This window comes from Anoplophora glabripennis, unplaced genomic scaffold (assembly GCF_000390285.2).
Source record: "Anoplophora glabripennis isolate ALB-LARVAE unplaced genomic scaffold, Agla_2.0 scaffold519, whole genome shotgun sequence".
NCBI lineage: Eukaryota > Metazoa > Arthropoda > Insecta > Coleoptera > Cerambycidae > Anoplophora > Anoplophora glabripennis.
Window position 1 is genome coordinate 40,537 of NW_019416627.1, and position 18,507 is coordinate 59,043.

The window sequence follows — 18,507 nt, forward strand, 5'->3', positions numbered from 1 at the left end:
ATTCAGTTGTCAACAAATGGTCTAGCAGTGCAGTGCAGCAACGCGGAATTTGGTGAGATTCAGGTAATTTTAATTAGTATAGGCACCTTCTATTAATCATTGATATTACAGTTGAGAAAGGGAGAAATAAGAGGGATATTTGCAACAACATGGCATTTTGGAGACCCTCTGAAACGGAACAAAACGAAATATAATAAAATTGTTTGAGGACATAAATATTTAAAATATGCTGTTAGTCAAATGAACATATAATAGAAATTTTCTAAACATACATATACAAATTATTATAATTTTTTACGTTTAGCAGAAATTTTTTTAGGGACGCCTATGAATCTCATTAAATTTAATTGCTAAGCGTTCTTATACATGTTCAACTGACTTCGGAGAGACTATAAGATACAAATTCAATGCTTAGTCCAAAAAAAAGAAATTTAAGAAAAGTTTATATGGACAAAATTTGATGTGAGTAAAAAGATATTGCACCCAGCAAAGACAAAAACAAGAAATTAGTTAATTTAGAAAGAAATCCAGATAGAGTAACTAGTTCTCAGTCAAAGCCTGAAGATGTGCTACTACGTAATTATAAGAAAATATGTCTAAAATATATCAGATGCAGTAAAGAGTTTTCATAAGGAAAATAAAAGTGAACGACTAGATGACAATGAATGTAATGTAAACTTTGTGTATACGATGAGTCTTATGAGATGTTTTATTAAAGCTGTGTAATACTACTGAAATAAAAAAAGTATGTTACCATGGTCCACCTAGCTTATCTAAATTGGTTTGGCTTACTTCCACTTGGAGGATACTATGAATGGTGTGGTTACATTTCTACTATTTTTCTATAAAGTTTCTTAAAAAAGCAACTAAAATTGCTAATATATGTACAACGAAAGTCAAAAGTAATGTCTCCATGACTTATTAAACATTTTGTGTATATACGTATAAATACACTTGTAAACTCCATAGGGATCAAATAAAAAACATTATAAAAAGTCATAAAAATATGTATTTAACAATTACTCAATGAAAACCAACCGAGATCCAAGGTGCGAAACTTTTCTTTCAATCAAATTCTGCTTGAAAGCTTCTTGCCGCAGCAGTTTATTGGGAACGTATCCTGTAATCACCGTTCCTAGGAACAGAAGAACTCCTTGACTGAACAGAGACCAGTAGCAGCCGATCCACAAATTCAAATAACCTACACCAATTGCGAATAGAGCACCCAGTACCTGAGTCATAGCCATGAGTATTCCAGTTGTGGTGCTCTCTTCCGATGGAAAAGTTAATTCCATGGCAAACTCGAAACCAACTGGCATGTAGGCATTGGTGAAGACACTGGAAAAGGTAATTAAATATTGAACCAAAGTAGTCACCAATATTGATGAAAGAGTATATATATTCAGTCTAAAGATACTGTAGTATTAAAAAACCAATTAACATACCCTACAATGGCACAAGATAAGTATGTGAGCAACATGGATTTCCATTCAAGGGCATACATAAGCATGAAAACGCTAATTGCAGATCCAAGGTAATTGAGGAAAGTGATCTCCCTAAAATATATTAAAATTTATGTATTACTGTGCAAGGGGCAAGAGAATTACTACTTACTTATATTTGTGAGTCTTATCCAGCAGTATTCCAAACACAATCGAGCCTAGCGCTCCAGCAATTACCATTATAAAACCCATCCTTCCAGCGTCTTCACTGGCACCCTAATAAAATAACATTCACCTTTATAAAGCTGTTAGTGTTTTTTTACATACAAAATATCCAAAACCAGGTTAGCCTACTCAGCTGTTATTATAAAAAATGCAAATGAAAGATTGATGTGCCAAATTAAAAAAAGAACAGGGTAATACAACTAAAAAAATCATGCAAGTGTATTTGATTTTTTTCTATTTGTTATGAACTGAAATTCACTACGGTTGACTGTAACTGAATAGAATACCCTTAAGCAATATTATAAACAAAACATGATACACACCTCGAAGTACTGTAGAACAAACTGAGACAAAAGCGTACCAACTGCAGAAAAAACAGCTATGTTAATCCCGTAGGCTACCATATGTATGACAAATGGTTTATTTTGAAACAATTTCTTTATAGAAAGGAAAAACGCCTTTGTACTGAATTCTTCTTTATTTTGTCGTAGATTGGCTTGCGCATTGCTTGGTGGTAGTGGAGGTTCAGCAGGAAAATCTGGAAATCAAATTAGCCTACTTGTATTTATTTGTTTCACTGAAATCTTTAATAATAATCCATGTACGTTGTATGTCAATCAACTTTGTTTAGACAAAACCAAAAGAGAAAGTGGCCAAAAGAGTGTACCATACGTTACAGTAAAATATTTGTGTAGTATACAAGCTTTTAACTTACAGAATAATACAGCAATGGTCACAGGTATCATAGACCCTGCTAGAATCCAGCACAGCAAATATAATCCTGCTCCAATATCCTCCAAATTATCAGAATCTTTTACAATAGACGGAGGCAAAATATATCCTATAGCACAGCCTAGCTGAGTACCGATCACACCAAGGGAACAAGCTGTGGATACCTGAGAAAAACTTTAATTGTACCAAAACTTTTGTATCAAATGAACAGATGTGAATGGTTGAATAATTGAATTCCAAAATGTTTTGAAATGGCAAGTAAGTGTCAGTGAAAACCAAATGGCTTTTGAAAAATAAAATGAAATGGATAAAATAATAATCAACGTTATCAGAGAATACTTGCAATGTAGTGAGCAGTACTGATAATATAAATATATGTTTTATACCTCATTTGGTTTAAACCATATTGCAGCAATTTTTGGTGGTAAACAAATTATTGTAACTTGAGACATTGATACTATAGCTTGACCTACAAGAACCACAAGAAATAGATCACTTCTCACTGAAAACACTTTTATTCCTGTTCCTATGGCTGTACCAATACATCCGATCAATCCTGCTGTTCGAAGACCCTGTTAACAAATTCGAATAATTATTCAATCATACGCGATGTTCTTATTAATTCATGATACTCATATTATACCTTTTTGTCTATGATATAGGATGCAGGTATCACGAAAAATGGGTACAAAGCCATATACACTATTGAGGTCCAGTCCACAGCCAACGTGCTGACCTTATAATATTTTACTACTAGATGGGTCATGCTTGAGTATTCTATCCACTGAAATGAATTTATTGCTGCGTATATGAAGAATATAATAAGGATGATCCATCTTCGTTTAAACGCTTTGATCTGCAAGTGTGTTTCGCTCTTTTTCTGCAGCAAAGTGTGGTCAACATCATTGTTCTCTCCTTTGCTGCCCTTTGACACGTCCGGAGCCATGATGGTTTTGTTGACGACGATCCACTTACATATTACAAACTCTGGTGACTAGTTGCAAACTCGGGAGTGTTTTTTGAAAATTGGGCAAATGCCTTTTATCCTACGTAATACTTTAAATTATCTGAATAATCGTCCATAAAGTTTATACTGTTTATTTTCCACGTAAGTAGTAGCGGAGATTAGAGATTTCATTGTATACACAGAAAGTAACAATGCGATTTGCTAATATATGTAATCGTGATAATCTAAAGAAATAAGTAATAAAAATACGGCTTTATGTCACAAAGAGGTCTAAAGATGGCTTAGTTATAAGAAATTGCATTGTGTTACTCTTCAAATATTTTATTAAACTTTTAGCACTTAAAGTCAATTTAATTTCTTTTTGTAAAACAGATTTGTTATACTTATAGACAGCGACTGATAAATATGATTTAACCAAGCTAAATATTAAGTGGGAATTGATATTTTGGAAAAATAGAATGTTAATGCAGAAAAAAAATTGACCTTATTTCAAAATCAAATATATGGCAACAACATAAAATATATACATACGGCAAAATTTCAAGGGGTTATTTCCTGTACTATTCTAAGAATATTTTTTTCTTTGATGATTTTTGGAAAGCCGCTTTGTTCCAAAGACACAGGGCGAGAAAAATGTTTGATAATAACATTGACTGCCGAAGTAAAATAATAATTCAAAAACACCAGTGTCGTTTCTTATTGAGTTGCATCTAGTAATTATCCGATTTCTTAAATATTCCCCATTTTCCACTAGAGTAGTATAAACTAATGATAGCCCCATAGGAAATAATCCAGAGGGTTTAAATCCGGGAATAGAGCAGGTCATAAGTGAAGTCCACCTCGACCAATCCAGAGATCTCCGTATATTACTGTTAAAAACTCACGAGCAACCACACTAAAATGGGGCAGCATCGTGCATAAACTAAACTGCATTTCTTGTTTCCAATGGGACGTCCTCCAGAAACTGACGTAGCGTTTGTTGCCTCGCTGGCGCCGGTAAGTCTTCCTGGTAAAAATACCGGTCCAATTTGCCAGCCATCCACAATTCCAACCCAAACGTTCAACGAGTAATGATGTTGAAAACCACCTTCAAGTACCTCATGTGGACTTTCTTCATGGTTATAGTGAAAATTCCTTATTGCATTTCTTGAGAAATTCGCGAAAAAGAATCAGCGTCAGTAGTTGACGGATTTCAACCAATGCGTGGAAAACCAGTTGACAGAATTCAATACGTGAAGGAAATTCAGGAGGAAGAAGTACCTGAACTTGTTGTATCTGACATGGGTACAACAAATAGTCCCCAAGAATATTCCAAACAGTCCCATTTGCAATTTTTCGAGTAGAAGTACCTGGATCTACCTATATCATGTCCAGCACATTCTCTTCCACTTCTACCGTTCTTACTGTCATTGGCCTTCCTGGTCTCCACTTCGTTTCAATGTGCATGTTTCATGAAGACGTTGATGAATACCTTGGAAGGTTTTTCTATCAGGAACATTACGGTCAGGAAATCATTCAATGTACAACCGACTAGCTTTTAATGAACTGCCATACCATCAGCTTGTCCGTAAAAGAAATGTATGTCAGTCATCTCAGCGTTCTTTAAGCGAATCATGATAGAAGACTTTACTAACAAAAGTTTAACTGTTGAAGACATAAAATACACGTCAAACAGCCAAACGTCAATCAGTCTCAACAAATTCGACACATACAAAAGCTGTGTTTTTTTGTACAATGATTTTCAATCATGATTAACGAATCCGATCCAAATATTGCAATCCAATCTGCGATACAAATGAACATGTATTTTTTCAGATTCAGATTCAAACTTGTAACCTACAAAATGTTACTGCATAAGTCTAAATAAATAATTTAGTTACTCATGCACGATATATCCATACTCATCTGAGTTACTGTACTACATACATAAATAACCTTAAATAATTTGTGATATTCATAAATTGTATGTTACTACAACGAAAATGGATAATTTTGTGAAATCTTTAGTATCTGTAAGTATTTACTATATTACTACTAAACTATGAGTTAATAACCACAAAACCGTTATAATTATTGTTTGTAGGATATCCTCATCAACAAAATATCATCCACTGAATGGAGTAGCAGCAGTGAAAGCCATGCAACAGACGATGAATTAATAAGTAGAAGAAAGAAAACTAGAATTTCTGATTACACAGAAACTATTGTAAACCAATATACAGATGTTGAATTCCGGGAACATTTCCGTGTTAATCGTTGTACTACTTACAAAATAATTGGTATTAATATTTAACTTTTGTAATTTAAGTAGCATTCATTACTTTTATGTTAATTTCCTAAGGTTTTTACAAGCAGCATATAGTTGAAAATTGCGCAGTTCATCATGGAGGATGGCCAGCGATTTATCCGGAAAAAGCAGTTTTACTAACAATTTGGTATTTATCAAATTGTGAAACGTTTAGGCAAATTGCAGACCGTTTTAATGTAACACGCAGTAGTGCATACAATACTGTCTCGAAGGTTACAGAATTTCTCTGTACTCTTAATTCTACATATATTAAGTGGCCAAATGAAGAGATAGCTGAAAAAAGCAGTCAGAATTTTGAAAAAAAGAAGGGTCTTAAATATGTAATTGCTGCTATTGATGGGTCTCATATACCAATTCGAAAACCAGTTAAGCAAAAAGACGACTTTGTCAATAGAAAAGGATTTCACAGCATTCTCATACAACGAATTGTACAAGAAAATCTTAAGTTCATCGATGTAACTGTTGGTGAGCCAGGCTCCCTTCATGATGCGAGAATGCTGAGAAAATCTCGATTCTACAGAAGGGCTGTTAGCAATACAAATTCTTTATTTTATGGCAAATATAAACTCTTAGGAGATTCTGCTTATCCTAGATTAAATTGGCTCATACCTCCTTACAAAGATAATGGTTTTTTATCAGAAGATGAAAGGGATTTTAACTATAAGCAGTCTGCAACTCGTATTGTAGTTGAACATGCTTTTGGTTTACTCAAAGGTCGTTTTAGGAGATTGACTAAATTCGATAATTTAAAGCATAGAATGATAAGTAAATGTGTGATGGCTGCTTGTGTATTGCATAACATTTGTTTAGAAGATAACGATGGTGGTATGGACTTGATAGAAAAAACTCAATAATATATTCTGTTAACATTTAATAAATATTTTAAGACTATAACATTGCAATATATTATTTAATACCTACAATCTCGAAACAAATCAAACTGTGTTAAAATGAACAAAACAAACTGAATTTTTTCTTGACTAGGAGAACCTAGTAAACCCTCGTAAAGAAAACCTGAAAGAAGTTCAAGTATTAATATATTAAAATATTTAGTTTGTTGAAATATTAATCATCAATTGGATAACATTTTACAAATGTTTTGTTTATTATTGAATTTAATACAAATAATATTTTATGTTGCTGCCTAATATTAAATAAGCTTTGTAAAATGTTGCACAATGCATGCTTAAATATAACAAACTGAATAATGGCAATAGTTTATATAAAATATTTTAATAGTTTTCCTTAAAACTACGTTCGATCTCACAAATATAATTCCAGATTTGAAATAAGCAGTATGGTAGTAAATAATTACCAAAATATATCCTAGCCTTGTAAATATTTTTCTAACAAGGCAATTTTCTGTTTCTCAATTTCTATTTTTTCCTGTTCTATTTTCATTCTCTCAGTGTGCCTCTTTTGTTTTTGTAAAAAATATTCTTGTTTGGATTTTAAAAACGCCTGTGTAGCATTCAAACGTGGCTTTTTTGTAGATGGCTCACCAGGTAGTTCACTGGCACTTTCTACTTCTGTTGATGTGGTTCCTCCACTACCAGATATTTCTGAATTATCAAATACTTCTAAAGTTTCTGATGATTTATTTGAAGGTTTATCTCCAAGAATTTCATCTAATAATTCAAAATATTTGTAATGGTTAGCCCCTCGTCCAGTTTTTCTGGGACCCTTATTATCTTTAATAGAGCGGTATACTTTAATTAAATTTAACCATTTGCGTTCAATTTTCTCAGCTGATTTCTGAAATAAGAATGAAAGTATATTAAGTAAGGCAACACTGCTTGTAACTACTTATAAAAACGTACACAGACTCCCATACTTTGTAGTTTCTCTGTAATTACTATCCACACAGTCTTTCTTTTTTTAGCATGTTTAAAATCCTCCATATGTTCTTCATACACTTTGATCAAAGCTAATGTTTCTGCTTCTGACCAAATTTCAGATAATGATGATGCTATGGTTCCTGGTAATGAATTTTCATCATTTTCTATATTTCTTGAAGACTGTTGAAGTTGATCAAACCATTCCCTATCAATTTCTAAAGTTTGACCGATTTCATAATAATCATTTTCCTTGGCAAGTTGATATCTTTCTCCTTCTATAAATTACATTTTATAAGTCAATATGTGTATTTTATAAATTATAAAATACTTACTAGGTGTCTCAAATATATAGGAATATTCATCAATTTCCACAATATTAACTATCGTGCTAGACATTATTGTTTAAACTTGTTTAATCCTTGCCGTATCTTTGGTAAGATTCAAATAAATGACATCATAAATGACTTCATTCATAACCTCAAACGGTAGTTGGATCCTGATTGTATCAAAATGATCACAGAAATTTTACGATCCGGAGGGGAAGAGGGAAAACGAAACGCGATCTTTAAAACCAGATCCAAAATTATCAAAAAAACATCATACGATTGGAACTGACTTGTTTGATCCAATCATCTATGTCAAAAAAACATAGCTAAAATGATCAATCACGAAACGTATTCAAATGAAATCCACTTTCAAACTGGTTTCTTTTCCATGCCTGCACTTGCCTCCTTTTTTCTTCCGAAAAAAAATTATACTTGGAAACCCATACTTTTATTTCGACTACATTAATAATTTCAAAAATATCAAAATTGATTTTGTCGAAAATTTGTCTTGCCCTGTAACAAAGCGGTTTTTCAAAAATCATCGGAGGACAAAATTTTCTTAGAATCGTCCAGAGAATAACATTTCGAATTTTTGCCGTATGTTTAATAAATACCCTGTTTAGAAAAACAATCCCAAGAATGAACAAAAGTCAAGCAATCTTGACTGCGGTTAGTACTTTGACGGGTGACATGATGATGAGATTTGTGGGAGTGACATAAAACCGTTAGTCTTTTGTCTAAGAATGTTAAGTAAGTAAAAGATACCTACTCTACAACAAAGCAGGGATGCGGAAAAATTTTCAGGTTTAGAGGTTATTCTTTTTCAGCTGTCGGTGTTTAACCTTAGTAACAATTCTAGTCAGACGTAAAATAAACGAATTAAAGAAAATTGTGACGTTGCTGAATTTTGTATTGATTTTGATCAATATGCTAGGAACAATAACAATAAGGTAATGATTTCAATATTACCTTATTGTTACCCTTTTTTTGAAATTATTTACTTTTATATTTGGGTGCGCGAATAATGAAATAAAATTTCAGACTATTGATTGTTTGTTATTTATTTAAAGCAATTACAATTTTTTACCAGTTTTTATGAAATTTAAATTATTCTAATTCGCATATGTGGTTCCGAAAACAATAAATAGACAATAAAAATAAATATTCTAATTAAAAATAAAGAAATTTATTAATCACCTAAATCAAGTGGTTTGTTTGTAAAGATCCAACTAATAGAGCTAAAACTGTAATTTACAAAGCTAATTATACACATCGATGAAAAAAGTAATAAGCATTTTTTTATATCATTAATTACAAAGTTTCTAGTATTGCTTTTAAACGCATTGCGGAAGCATATTACAGAATTTTATACCAAGACGGGACAAACATTTTTGAAAATAAGTTTTTTTCAAACAGGTATTTCAATTTTTTTATGTAAAGTAAATCTGGTATTAAATTGACTAAGAACAGTTTGGATTTATTATTTTTGTGCATCTATAAAATACTTTATGTTCTTAATATACATATATCGTTTGCCCGACATAAATTTTGACATGAGCATAAAATGGATTTTTTAAATATAATTTTCCATATATTATACTGAATTACTTCCATTCTGTGACTATTATTTTTAGAAGATCCCTCCAAATAGCAATTACACAAAGATCAAATATAAAAAAATCTAAAAAGAACCATAAAAAGTGTATTTAACATTCACTCAATGAAAATCAAATGGGATCCATGATGAGAAACTTTTCTTTCAATCAAATTCTGCTTGAAAGCTTCTTGCTGCAGCAGTTTATTTGGAACACATCCTGTAAACACGGTTCCCAGGATCAGAAGAGCTCCCTGACTGAACAGAGACCAATAGCAACCAACCCACAAATTCAAATAACCGACAGCAACTGTGAATATAGCACCCAGTACTTGAGTCATAGCTATGAGTATTCCAGTTGTGGTGCTCTCTTCTGATGGAAAAGTTAGTTCCATGGCAAACTCGAAACCAACTGGCATGTAGGCACTGGTGAAGACACTGGAATAAACAAATAAAGAACTAAAAATCAAATTTTAACGTATATTTTTTCAATGATGTGAAAAAACTGTGTAAATACATATATATTATTGAATAATTAAATGACATACCCTACAATAACAGTGGATATGTACATTAGCAGCATAGATTTCCATTCAAGGGCATACATAAGCATGTAAATACTGATTGCAGATCCAAGGTAATTAAGGAAAGTAATTTCTCTGCAACATGTTAAAAATTACACTTAATAAGTACCTAACCAAAAATCCGACATTGTATGTAAGAAAAATTATTACTTACTTATATTTACGAGTCTTATCCAGTAGTATGCCAAACACAATCGAGCTTAGCGCTCCAACAATTACCATTATAAAACCCATCCTCCCTGCATCTTCACTAGCACCCTAATAAAATAACATTCACCTTTAAAAAACTATCACTGTTTTTTTTATAATTTTTTTACAAATTAGATGTTTAAATAGAAGTTATAATATAAATCTAGTGGTACTATGAGTAAGTTTCTGCAATCCATTGTTTCATTGCTACCATCACTTCAATTAATCAGAAACAATTCAAGCTGGGTAGCCAACTCAACTGTCATTAAAGAAATTCAATGGCTGTAGGTATTTGAGAGATTGATGTACAAACGAATCTCATAAGCGTATCTGAATTTCCTGTATTTTTTATGAACCGAAATGCTTTACTGTAACAAAATAGGATATACTTAAAAAGTGTTAAAAAAAATGTGATACAAACCTCGAAGTATTGGAGAACAAACTGAGTCCAGAGAGTACCAACTGCAGAAAAAACAGCTATGTTAATCCCGTAGGCTACCATATGTATGACAAACGGTTTATTTTGAAACAATTTTTTTATAGAAAGAAAAAACGCCTTTGTACTGAATTCTTCTTTATTTTGTCGTAAATTAGCTTGTGCATTGCTCGGTGGTAGTGGAGGTTCAGCTGAAAAGTCTGGAAATCAAAGTATACCTGCTTGTATTTATTTCCATTACAGTGATGTTCAAGGTTTGCAGAAAATATGTCATTCAACTATTTTCAATTTCTTCAATGTATGTATCTATGTATGTCGGAGGGTGGTGGAGTTGTTTTTCCACCGCGGCACTTAGGCCTTATTAGGCCCCTTGTACACCCTCCTTCATTACTCGAGTACTTTTCTTCAAACCATCCTATTTACTACACGGATGGCTTGGTGGCAAAGTCTCGTACAGTTTATGTATGATAGCATGGTCTTGAGTTACAGAGATTTTGTTGGCTCTGTTCTCATTACCATTTATCGGGGACCATACGCATGCGGCGAATGTTGGGCGACCCAGGGCTCTGATAGGCTGCCACAGTCACGTCCCCGAACCTGCCTTAGGTCACCCATCCAAATTCCAGCCTGCGTTCGTGATGCTTACCTCAGCAGATCGAAATCCACCGGCCAAGACACCCGGCTAGGCGGTCCCCTCAATTAATTCAATTTAGACACAACCCGCAGGAAATGTGGTCAAGAGAGTGTACCATAAGTTATGGTAAAATATTTGTGTGCTGTATACTATACTAAATTCTAACTTACAGAATAATACCGCAACTGTCACAGGTATCGTCGACCCTGCTAAAATCCAGCACAGCAAATATAATCCTGCTCCAATATCCTCCAAATTAACAGAATCTTTTACAATAGATGGTGGCAAAATATATCCTATAGCACAGCCTATCTGCATACCGATCGCACCAATAGAACAAGCTGTGGATACCTGAGAAAAAGTTTTATTAAACATATCTATTGAAATTCATTTATTATTTTTAATTTAATTTTATTGTTTTTCCATTCAGATGGACAAATGCGAATGATTAGATAACACAGGTCAACATTTGATCTAAGAATAATCACCGGACCTGACCAGGGTTCCCTTGGATTTTTTGGATCGCTGATTCCGAATCCGAGGTTGGCTAAGCTCCAACATGTCAGGTTGAAGGTCATTTGAAGGTCAAATGGCCAAAAATGGTCTAAAAAAATCTGAAAAAATTCATACGTATGTTTTTGGGGGAGCCGAGTTCACGGCCGCTGCTATTTTTACCATTCAAAGACATCTAAAGGTCGTATCAAGGTCATTTGGAGGTAAATCGAGAAATGTGGTCTAAAAAATCTGAGAAAATGTATACGTATGTTTTTGGAGTAGCTGAGTTAAAATCCGCAGTCAGTTTCACCCCTGAAGGACATCTGAAGGTCATATGAAGGTCATATCAAGGTCATTTGAAGGTCAAATCGACAAAATCGGTCTAAAAAATCTGAAAAAATGTATACGTATGTTGTTGGGCTAGCTAAGTTCAAAGCCGATGTTATTTTCACCATTTAAGTACATCTAAAGGTCGTATCAAGGTCATGTCGAGGTCATTTGTAGGTCAAATCGAGAAAATCGGTCTAAAAAATCTGAAAAATTTATACGTATGTATACGACTCCTGACCGAATGAGGCGAAAACATAAAGGAGGCTAGCCAGTTAAGGCAATTTTCCGGTCAGTTAGGTAGAAATATAAGCGTGTCCAACCAATTAAGGCAAGACGAGTGAATGTCCTAGCCAGTTAAGGCATGAACAAGAGTGTGTCCAGCCAGTTAAGGCAAGACGAGTGAATGTTCCGACATTCACTCGTCTTTACTTAATTGTCTGGACGCGTTTATATTCTTGCCTTAACTGGCCGGGACATTCAGTCGTCTTGCCTTAAGTGGCTGGACACACTCTTTTTCCTGCCTTATCTGGTCGGAACATTCACTCGTCTTGCCTTAACTGGCTGGACTCACTCTTGTTCATGCCTTAACTGGCTAGCCTCCTTTATGTTTTCGCCTCATTGGGTCAGGAGTCGTATACATACGTATAAATTTTTTCAGATTTTTTAGACCGATTTTCTCGATTTGACCTACAAATGACCTCGACATGACCTTGATACGACCTTTAGATGTACTTAAATGGTGAAAATAACTGCGGCTTTGAACTCAGCTCGCCCAACAATATACGGATAAATTAATTCAGATTTTTTGACCGATTTTCTCGATTAGACCTTCAAATGACCTTGATATGACCTTCATATGACCTTCAGATGTTCTTCAGGGGTGAAACCGACAGCGAATTTTAACTCAGGCACTATAAAAACATACGTATAAATTTTCTCAGATTTTTTTGACCATATTTCTCGATTTGACCTCCAAATGACCTTGATACGACCTTTAGATGTCTTTGAATAGTAAAAATAGCTGCAGCTTTGAACTCGGCTACCCCAAAACATACGTATGAATTTTTTCAGATTTTTTAGACCATTTTTGGCCATATGACCTTCAAATGACCTTGAACCTGACGTGATGGAGCTTAGCCAACCTCGGATTCGGAATCAGCGATCCAAAAAATCTATAAATACCCTGGTCAGGTCCGGTGATTATTCTTAGATCAAATGTTGACCTGGGTAATTAAAATCAAAATGTTATTGAAATTTCAGTGGGTGTTAATAAGTGAAAACCAAGTGGTCTTTGAAAACTACATCATAAAATGAAATAAATAAAATAATATACAGGGTGTCCCGCTAACGTGGGCGAGGTACGATATTAGAGAAGTATAGGCCCTAGAGCTTCGGGAAAAAAATTTTATACAAGAAATCGACCAAGAGAAATGGCTGGAAATAGTTTTCAAGTTCGTAGTCTACATGCCAAAATATAGAGGAATTTTTCTCAAAAATGTTTCCCAGGTATATTAAAGAGTATAAATATGGATAGTCGTATTCATTGCGCATAACTTTTATTATTAACATTTTGTTCTACCTCTCAACATGTCTGATCAGGAAAATGCATTTTTTTAAGGATTGGCTCATCAAAAATCCATAGTGTTATACCTCGTTGGAAAGGTATTTTCATGCTTTACCTCGTGGTGAATACGTAATGTCATTTACCTCAATATGGAAACCTATAGATGGCGTTATTTTAACAGAATGCCGTTTTATGGATTTTTCTCAAAAATTTTAAATGCAGTGCTGTAGTTTTCTTTACATAAATGAATTCAGCATAAAGAATTAATAAATATAGCATAAGTTTGAAAACTGTTGTTGAAATGGCATAGTATGGTATTTAGTTACTTATTGGCTCTATTTATCCAAGTTTAGGTTGTTTCACGTTTTCTTAAAAAAGTGAAATAGCAGGAAAAAACTTTTTATAGGTTGGTTTGAGCATAAAAGTCACTACATTTCGACGCTAAAAAAGGTTCGATATCTGTCTTTGTTATCAAGTTGATTAGCAAATTGGTGAGCAAAAAATAAATTATGATACTGAATTGAGGAGCACGACGCGAACGAAAAGACATTTAATTACCAAAACAAAATGCGTTTATAATAATTAAAAATAAAATAATTTCTAATGACCAACACTTGTTGACCTTAATACTTAATATACTGTTATGCCTACATACCTCATTTGACTTAAACCACACTGCAGCAATTTTTGGAGGCAAACATATTATTGTGACTTGAGACATTGATATAATAGTTTGACCTATAAGAACTACAACAAACAGGTCATTTCGCACTGAAAACACTTTTATTCCTGTTCCTATGGCTGTACCAATACATCCGATCAAGCCTGCTGTTCGAAGGCCCTATTAACAAATAAAATATCATGCCAGTTAATAATCTTTGTTGTTATTATACCTTTTTGTCTATAATATAGGAGGCAGGTATGACGAGAAATGGATTCACAGCCATATACACTATTGAGGTCCAGTCTACAGCTATCGTGCTGACCTTATAATATTTTACTACTAGATGGGTTATGCTTGAATACTCTATCCATTGAAGCGAGCTTATCGCTGAGTATATGAAGAATATAATTAGGATAGTCCATCTTCGCTTATACGCTTTGATCTTCAATTGTGTTTCGCCCTTCTTCTGCAGTAATGAGTGTTCAACATAATCCTTTTCTTCTTTGCTGCATTTCGCTACATGCGGATCCATGATGTTTTAATTATGCTTACTCAAAAATGGTTGACGAAGTTCCGATTACATGTTATGAACTCTAGTTTATAATATGTCTAGGCTAGCGACGAAAATTTGGCAAATGCCATTTTATCCCATATAATTCTTTAAATTGTTTGAATAAGCATCCATAAAATGTGTTTTCACACAAGCAGAGTAGCAGAGATTAGAGGTTTCATTATCTACACAATAACTAACAATACGATATTTAATCTTGATAATCTAAAGAAATAATTTAATAAAAGTACAGCGTTTTACCACAAAGTGGTCTGAAGATGAATTAGTTGCAAAAAAATTGTATTGTGTTACTATTTAAATATTTTATTAAACTATACATATATCGCTTGAAGATTTAATTAGTTTTTGTAAAACAGAGTTGTTATACTTAAAGACAATGATTGATGATTCACCGCAAAATAACATTGGAATTTAACCAAACTTTATACAGGTTGTTCTACAAGCTCTATGACAAACTTGACAGCTGGGTTAATTTCCAATATTTTTTCTTATATGAACATAGGTCCGATTCGTATTTGTTTAGAAGTTACAAGAATTTTAATAAATACAATTTCATATTTCAATCAAAGTAGCCTGATAAATAAAAATGGTGGTTGCTATAACAATAATTATTATTTGCATTTAATGTATAGACATTAGTTAACCTTGATTTGGGTCATTTCTTATCTGGTTAGCTGCATCCTGAATTCTTTCATGTAACTGTTGACGGGTAGCGATTTCCACATGGTAGACAAGCCCATATGTCTCCATAACTAAAATTCCAAAGAATTTAGATCTGGGGAACGCGGTGGCCATGCTATTTGACCTTATTAACCTATCCATTTATTCTTGATCATTTAACCAAGCAGTTACTTGTCTCCCTCTATGTGGTGGTGCACCACATACTTTGAACAATATTAAGCTCTACGTATTAATGAAATCATAAAGGTTATTTTCCAAGAAAATTCTATACAGATCTGTATTTAAGCGATCATGTAAAACATGCATGGCAGTAAATTACACAGCCACACACAAAAAAGTAGTCTGTACTTTTCATGCGACATATGTTATCCGTAGTATTTTTGCCACCTGAACACGAATCCGGTGTCAGAATTGAGCTACCACATCACAGGAATTTCCTAACCTCAAAAAACCAGGTTAAAAATAGCAAAAATTCACGAAAAAGTGCTAGGAAAAATACAAAAAAAATTATTTCTATATTCAAATGTTCATTTATATATAGCTAAGACCCCGCCGAACGTGAATTAGTGGTCAGAATTGTTGGTTCTTTTTCTAACCTCAAAAAGACGGGTCAATTAAGATCAGATATCACGAATTTTCAAAATATAACAAATTCGCGCCAAATTTGGTATACGGGGGTGTCCGGGGTCGCTGATCACGGATCCGAAGTCAATTTTGCAAAATTCAAGATGATGGATTCAAGATGGCGGATCCAAGATGGCCGACCAAATTTTCAAAAAATAACACATTTGCGCCAAATTTAGTATACGGGGGTTTTCGAGGTCACTGATCACGAATCAAAGATTAGATTTACAAAATTCAACCCGCGAATAGATCGTTTACAGAAAAAAGAACAAGATATGACGGAAAAAAATAGGTTAACACATGATTGGATGCTCAGGCTATAAAGCAAAATATTACAAAATGAATTTCGCAATTCTGACCTCGAATACGTAATCAGCGACCCCGAAAACCCCCGTATACCAAATTTGCTGCGATTTTGTTATTATTTGAAAATTTGGTCGACCGTTTTGGATCCGCCATCTTGAGTTTTGTAAAATTGACCTCGGATCCGTAGTCAGCGACTCCGAAAACACCCGTATACCAAATTTGCTGCGATTCTGTTATTTGGTCTGTTCTGTTAAAATTTGGTCGGCTATCTTGGATCCGCCATCTTGAATTTTGCAAAATTGATCTAGGATCCGTGATCAGCGACCCAGAAAATCTCCGTATACCAAATTTGGAGCGAATCTGTTATCGTTTGAAAATTCGTGATATCTGACCTTAATTGACCCGTTTTTTGAGGTTAGAAAAAGAACCATTAATTCTGACCGCAGATTCACGTCTTAATAAATATATACATGAACATTTGAATATAGAAAAAAAAATGTAACGCTTGCACATTTTGACGATGAAATGGATGTAACATTTCTCTGTTCAATACACGCCATACAAAATTCGGTGATAAATGAAGATTACTTGCTATACGCCGAACACTAATGAATGAAGTGTTGGCAATGACAGCATCTATTATATCTTCTTCATTTTGTACGTTCACTTCAGTAGGACGAATGACCTTTTTTGGAGCTAGGTTACCTTCTTCTCGAAGTCTACGAAATGATGCACTAAAGACAAGTTTATGTCCATTTGGGTCCATGGGGTATCGTCGGTATTCTCGGGCTGCTTGTCTGGCGTTCCCATTGATAGTAGATTTATTTGTATTGTATTTCTTTTTCATTTAGAATCAACTTGAAATCAGTGAATGTCTGATTATTATTGCGCTTTTCTCGGTTGTTCATCCAATACCTTTTTTTGGATTTCCTAAGGATTACGAAAGGTAATTATTATTATTATCATTATTATTATCTTAAGTACCTACCTGTAAAATGCAAATAAAAAAAAGTATTCTGATTTTTAAAATAAGAGAATATCTTTAGGAGAATTTTTATTTCGATAACATTTTAAATAACGCCAAAGGAATAACTCTATATACCACTGAATTATCTACAATTTACTGTTTAATGGACTTTCTGTTTCCCTTAGCCTCTAATATTTCAATATATTTATTACCAATTCTGGGCACTGTATAGGCATACCACAAGTAAGAGCTTAAGTAGATGCTTACAATTATATATAACACAATGCTATGAAAACCATTGCGATGATGTTATAATTTGTCTACATTTTGTCAAATTTATCCATGTATTATATGAACAATGTTTGATACTGGTGCAGTTCGTTCAGTGTACATCTATTCAAAAGTATAATTTCTCTCAGTGTAAACGATTGTGTATCCTTCAAATCGGTCAACTTTAGTGTGACCACAAAACATCAATGAAGCCTCTAATTATGTCGCTTCTCGTTGGTATCTCTGCTTTAATACTAAGTGTCAAATGAATAAACAAACTGACAGAAATAATAATTATTGTTATAGCAACCGTCATTTTTATCAGTCTACTTGATTGAAATGTGAAATTATATTTTATTTAAATGCTTGTAACTTCTAAACAAAAACGAATCCGACCTTTGTTCGGACCTATATAAGGTCTATGGTTCATATAAGAAAAAATATTTTAAATTAGCCCATCTACAATCTGTCAAAGTTCCTATCCTAGAGCTTGTAGAACACCCTGTATTATACGGTGATAAATACTTTGGAAACATTGAAATTTTAATAAAGAAAAGAAAATTAACTTAATTTCAGCTAAAAACTCTAAATGAAACTGAAAAAGAAAACCAGCAACCGTTAAAACGTTTACCACTAGTTGCAAGATGTCAATATACGGAAAATTTATTGTTTTTAAAAGTTACAAAGTTGTTATTCAAGATCGTTTGTCGTTGCGCAACTTTGTGCATGCATTTCTTATCGTTTTTAAGATATATAAGTA

General features: G+C 33.5%; 3 protein-coding genes across 3 annotated transcripts; 1 reads left to right on the forward strand and 2 right to left on the reverse strand.

Annotated features, from left to right (window-relative positions):
* Nucleotides 1–989: 989 nt before the first annotated feature.
* On the reverse strand, nt 990–3,402 carry LOC108911310 (uncharacterized MFS-type transporter C09D4.1-like). Its single transcript, XM_018716214.1, has 7 exons — nt 3,043–3,402; nt 2,786–2,971; nt 2,383–2,563; nt 1,991–2,205; nt 1,615–1,718; nt 1,446–1,556; nt 990–1,338 (listed from the first exon to the last, which is right to left on the reverse strand). The coding sequence occupies exons 1-7, from the start codon at nt 3,343–3,345 to the stop codon at nt 1,020–1,022; spliced, it is 1,419 nt and encodes a 472-aa protein (XP_018571730.1). The 5' UTR covers nt 3,346–3,402; the 3' UTR covers nt 990–1,019.
* Nucleotides 3,403–5,348: 1,946 nt separating this feature from the next.
* On the forward strand, nt 5,349–6,528 carry LOC111691780 (protein ANTAGONIST OF LIKE HETEROCHROMATIN PROTEIN 1-like). The gene is made up of 3 exons (XM_023455107.1): nt 5,349–5,378; nt 5,450–5,614; nt 5,929–6,528. Exons 1-3 carry the CDS (start codon nt 5,349–5,351, stop codon nt 6,526–6,528), a joined length of 795 nt encoding a protein of 264 aa, XP_023310875.1.
* A 2,513-nt stretch (nt 6,529–9,041) lies between these two features.
* Nucleotides 9,042–14,860, reverse strand: LOC108911304 (uncharacterized MFS-type transporter C09D4.1-like). The gene is made up of 7 exons (XM_018716208.1): nt 14,558–14,860; nt 14,320–14,505; nt 11,446–11,626; nt 10,627–10,841; nt 10,171–10,274; nt 9,981–10,091; nt 9,042–9,870 (listed from the first exon to the last, which is right to left on the reverse strand). The coding sequence occupies exons 1-7, from the start codon at nt 14,858–14,860 to the stop codon at nt 9,552–9,554; spliced, it is 1,419 nt and encodes a 472-aa protein (XP_018571724.1). The 3' UTR covers nt 9,042–9,551.
* Nucleotides 14,861–18,507: the final 3,647 nt, after the last annotated feature.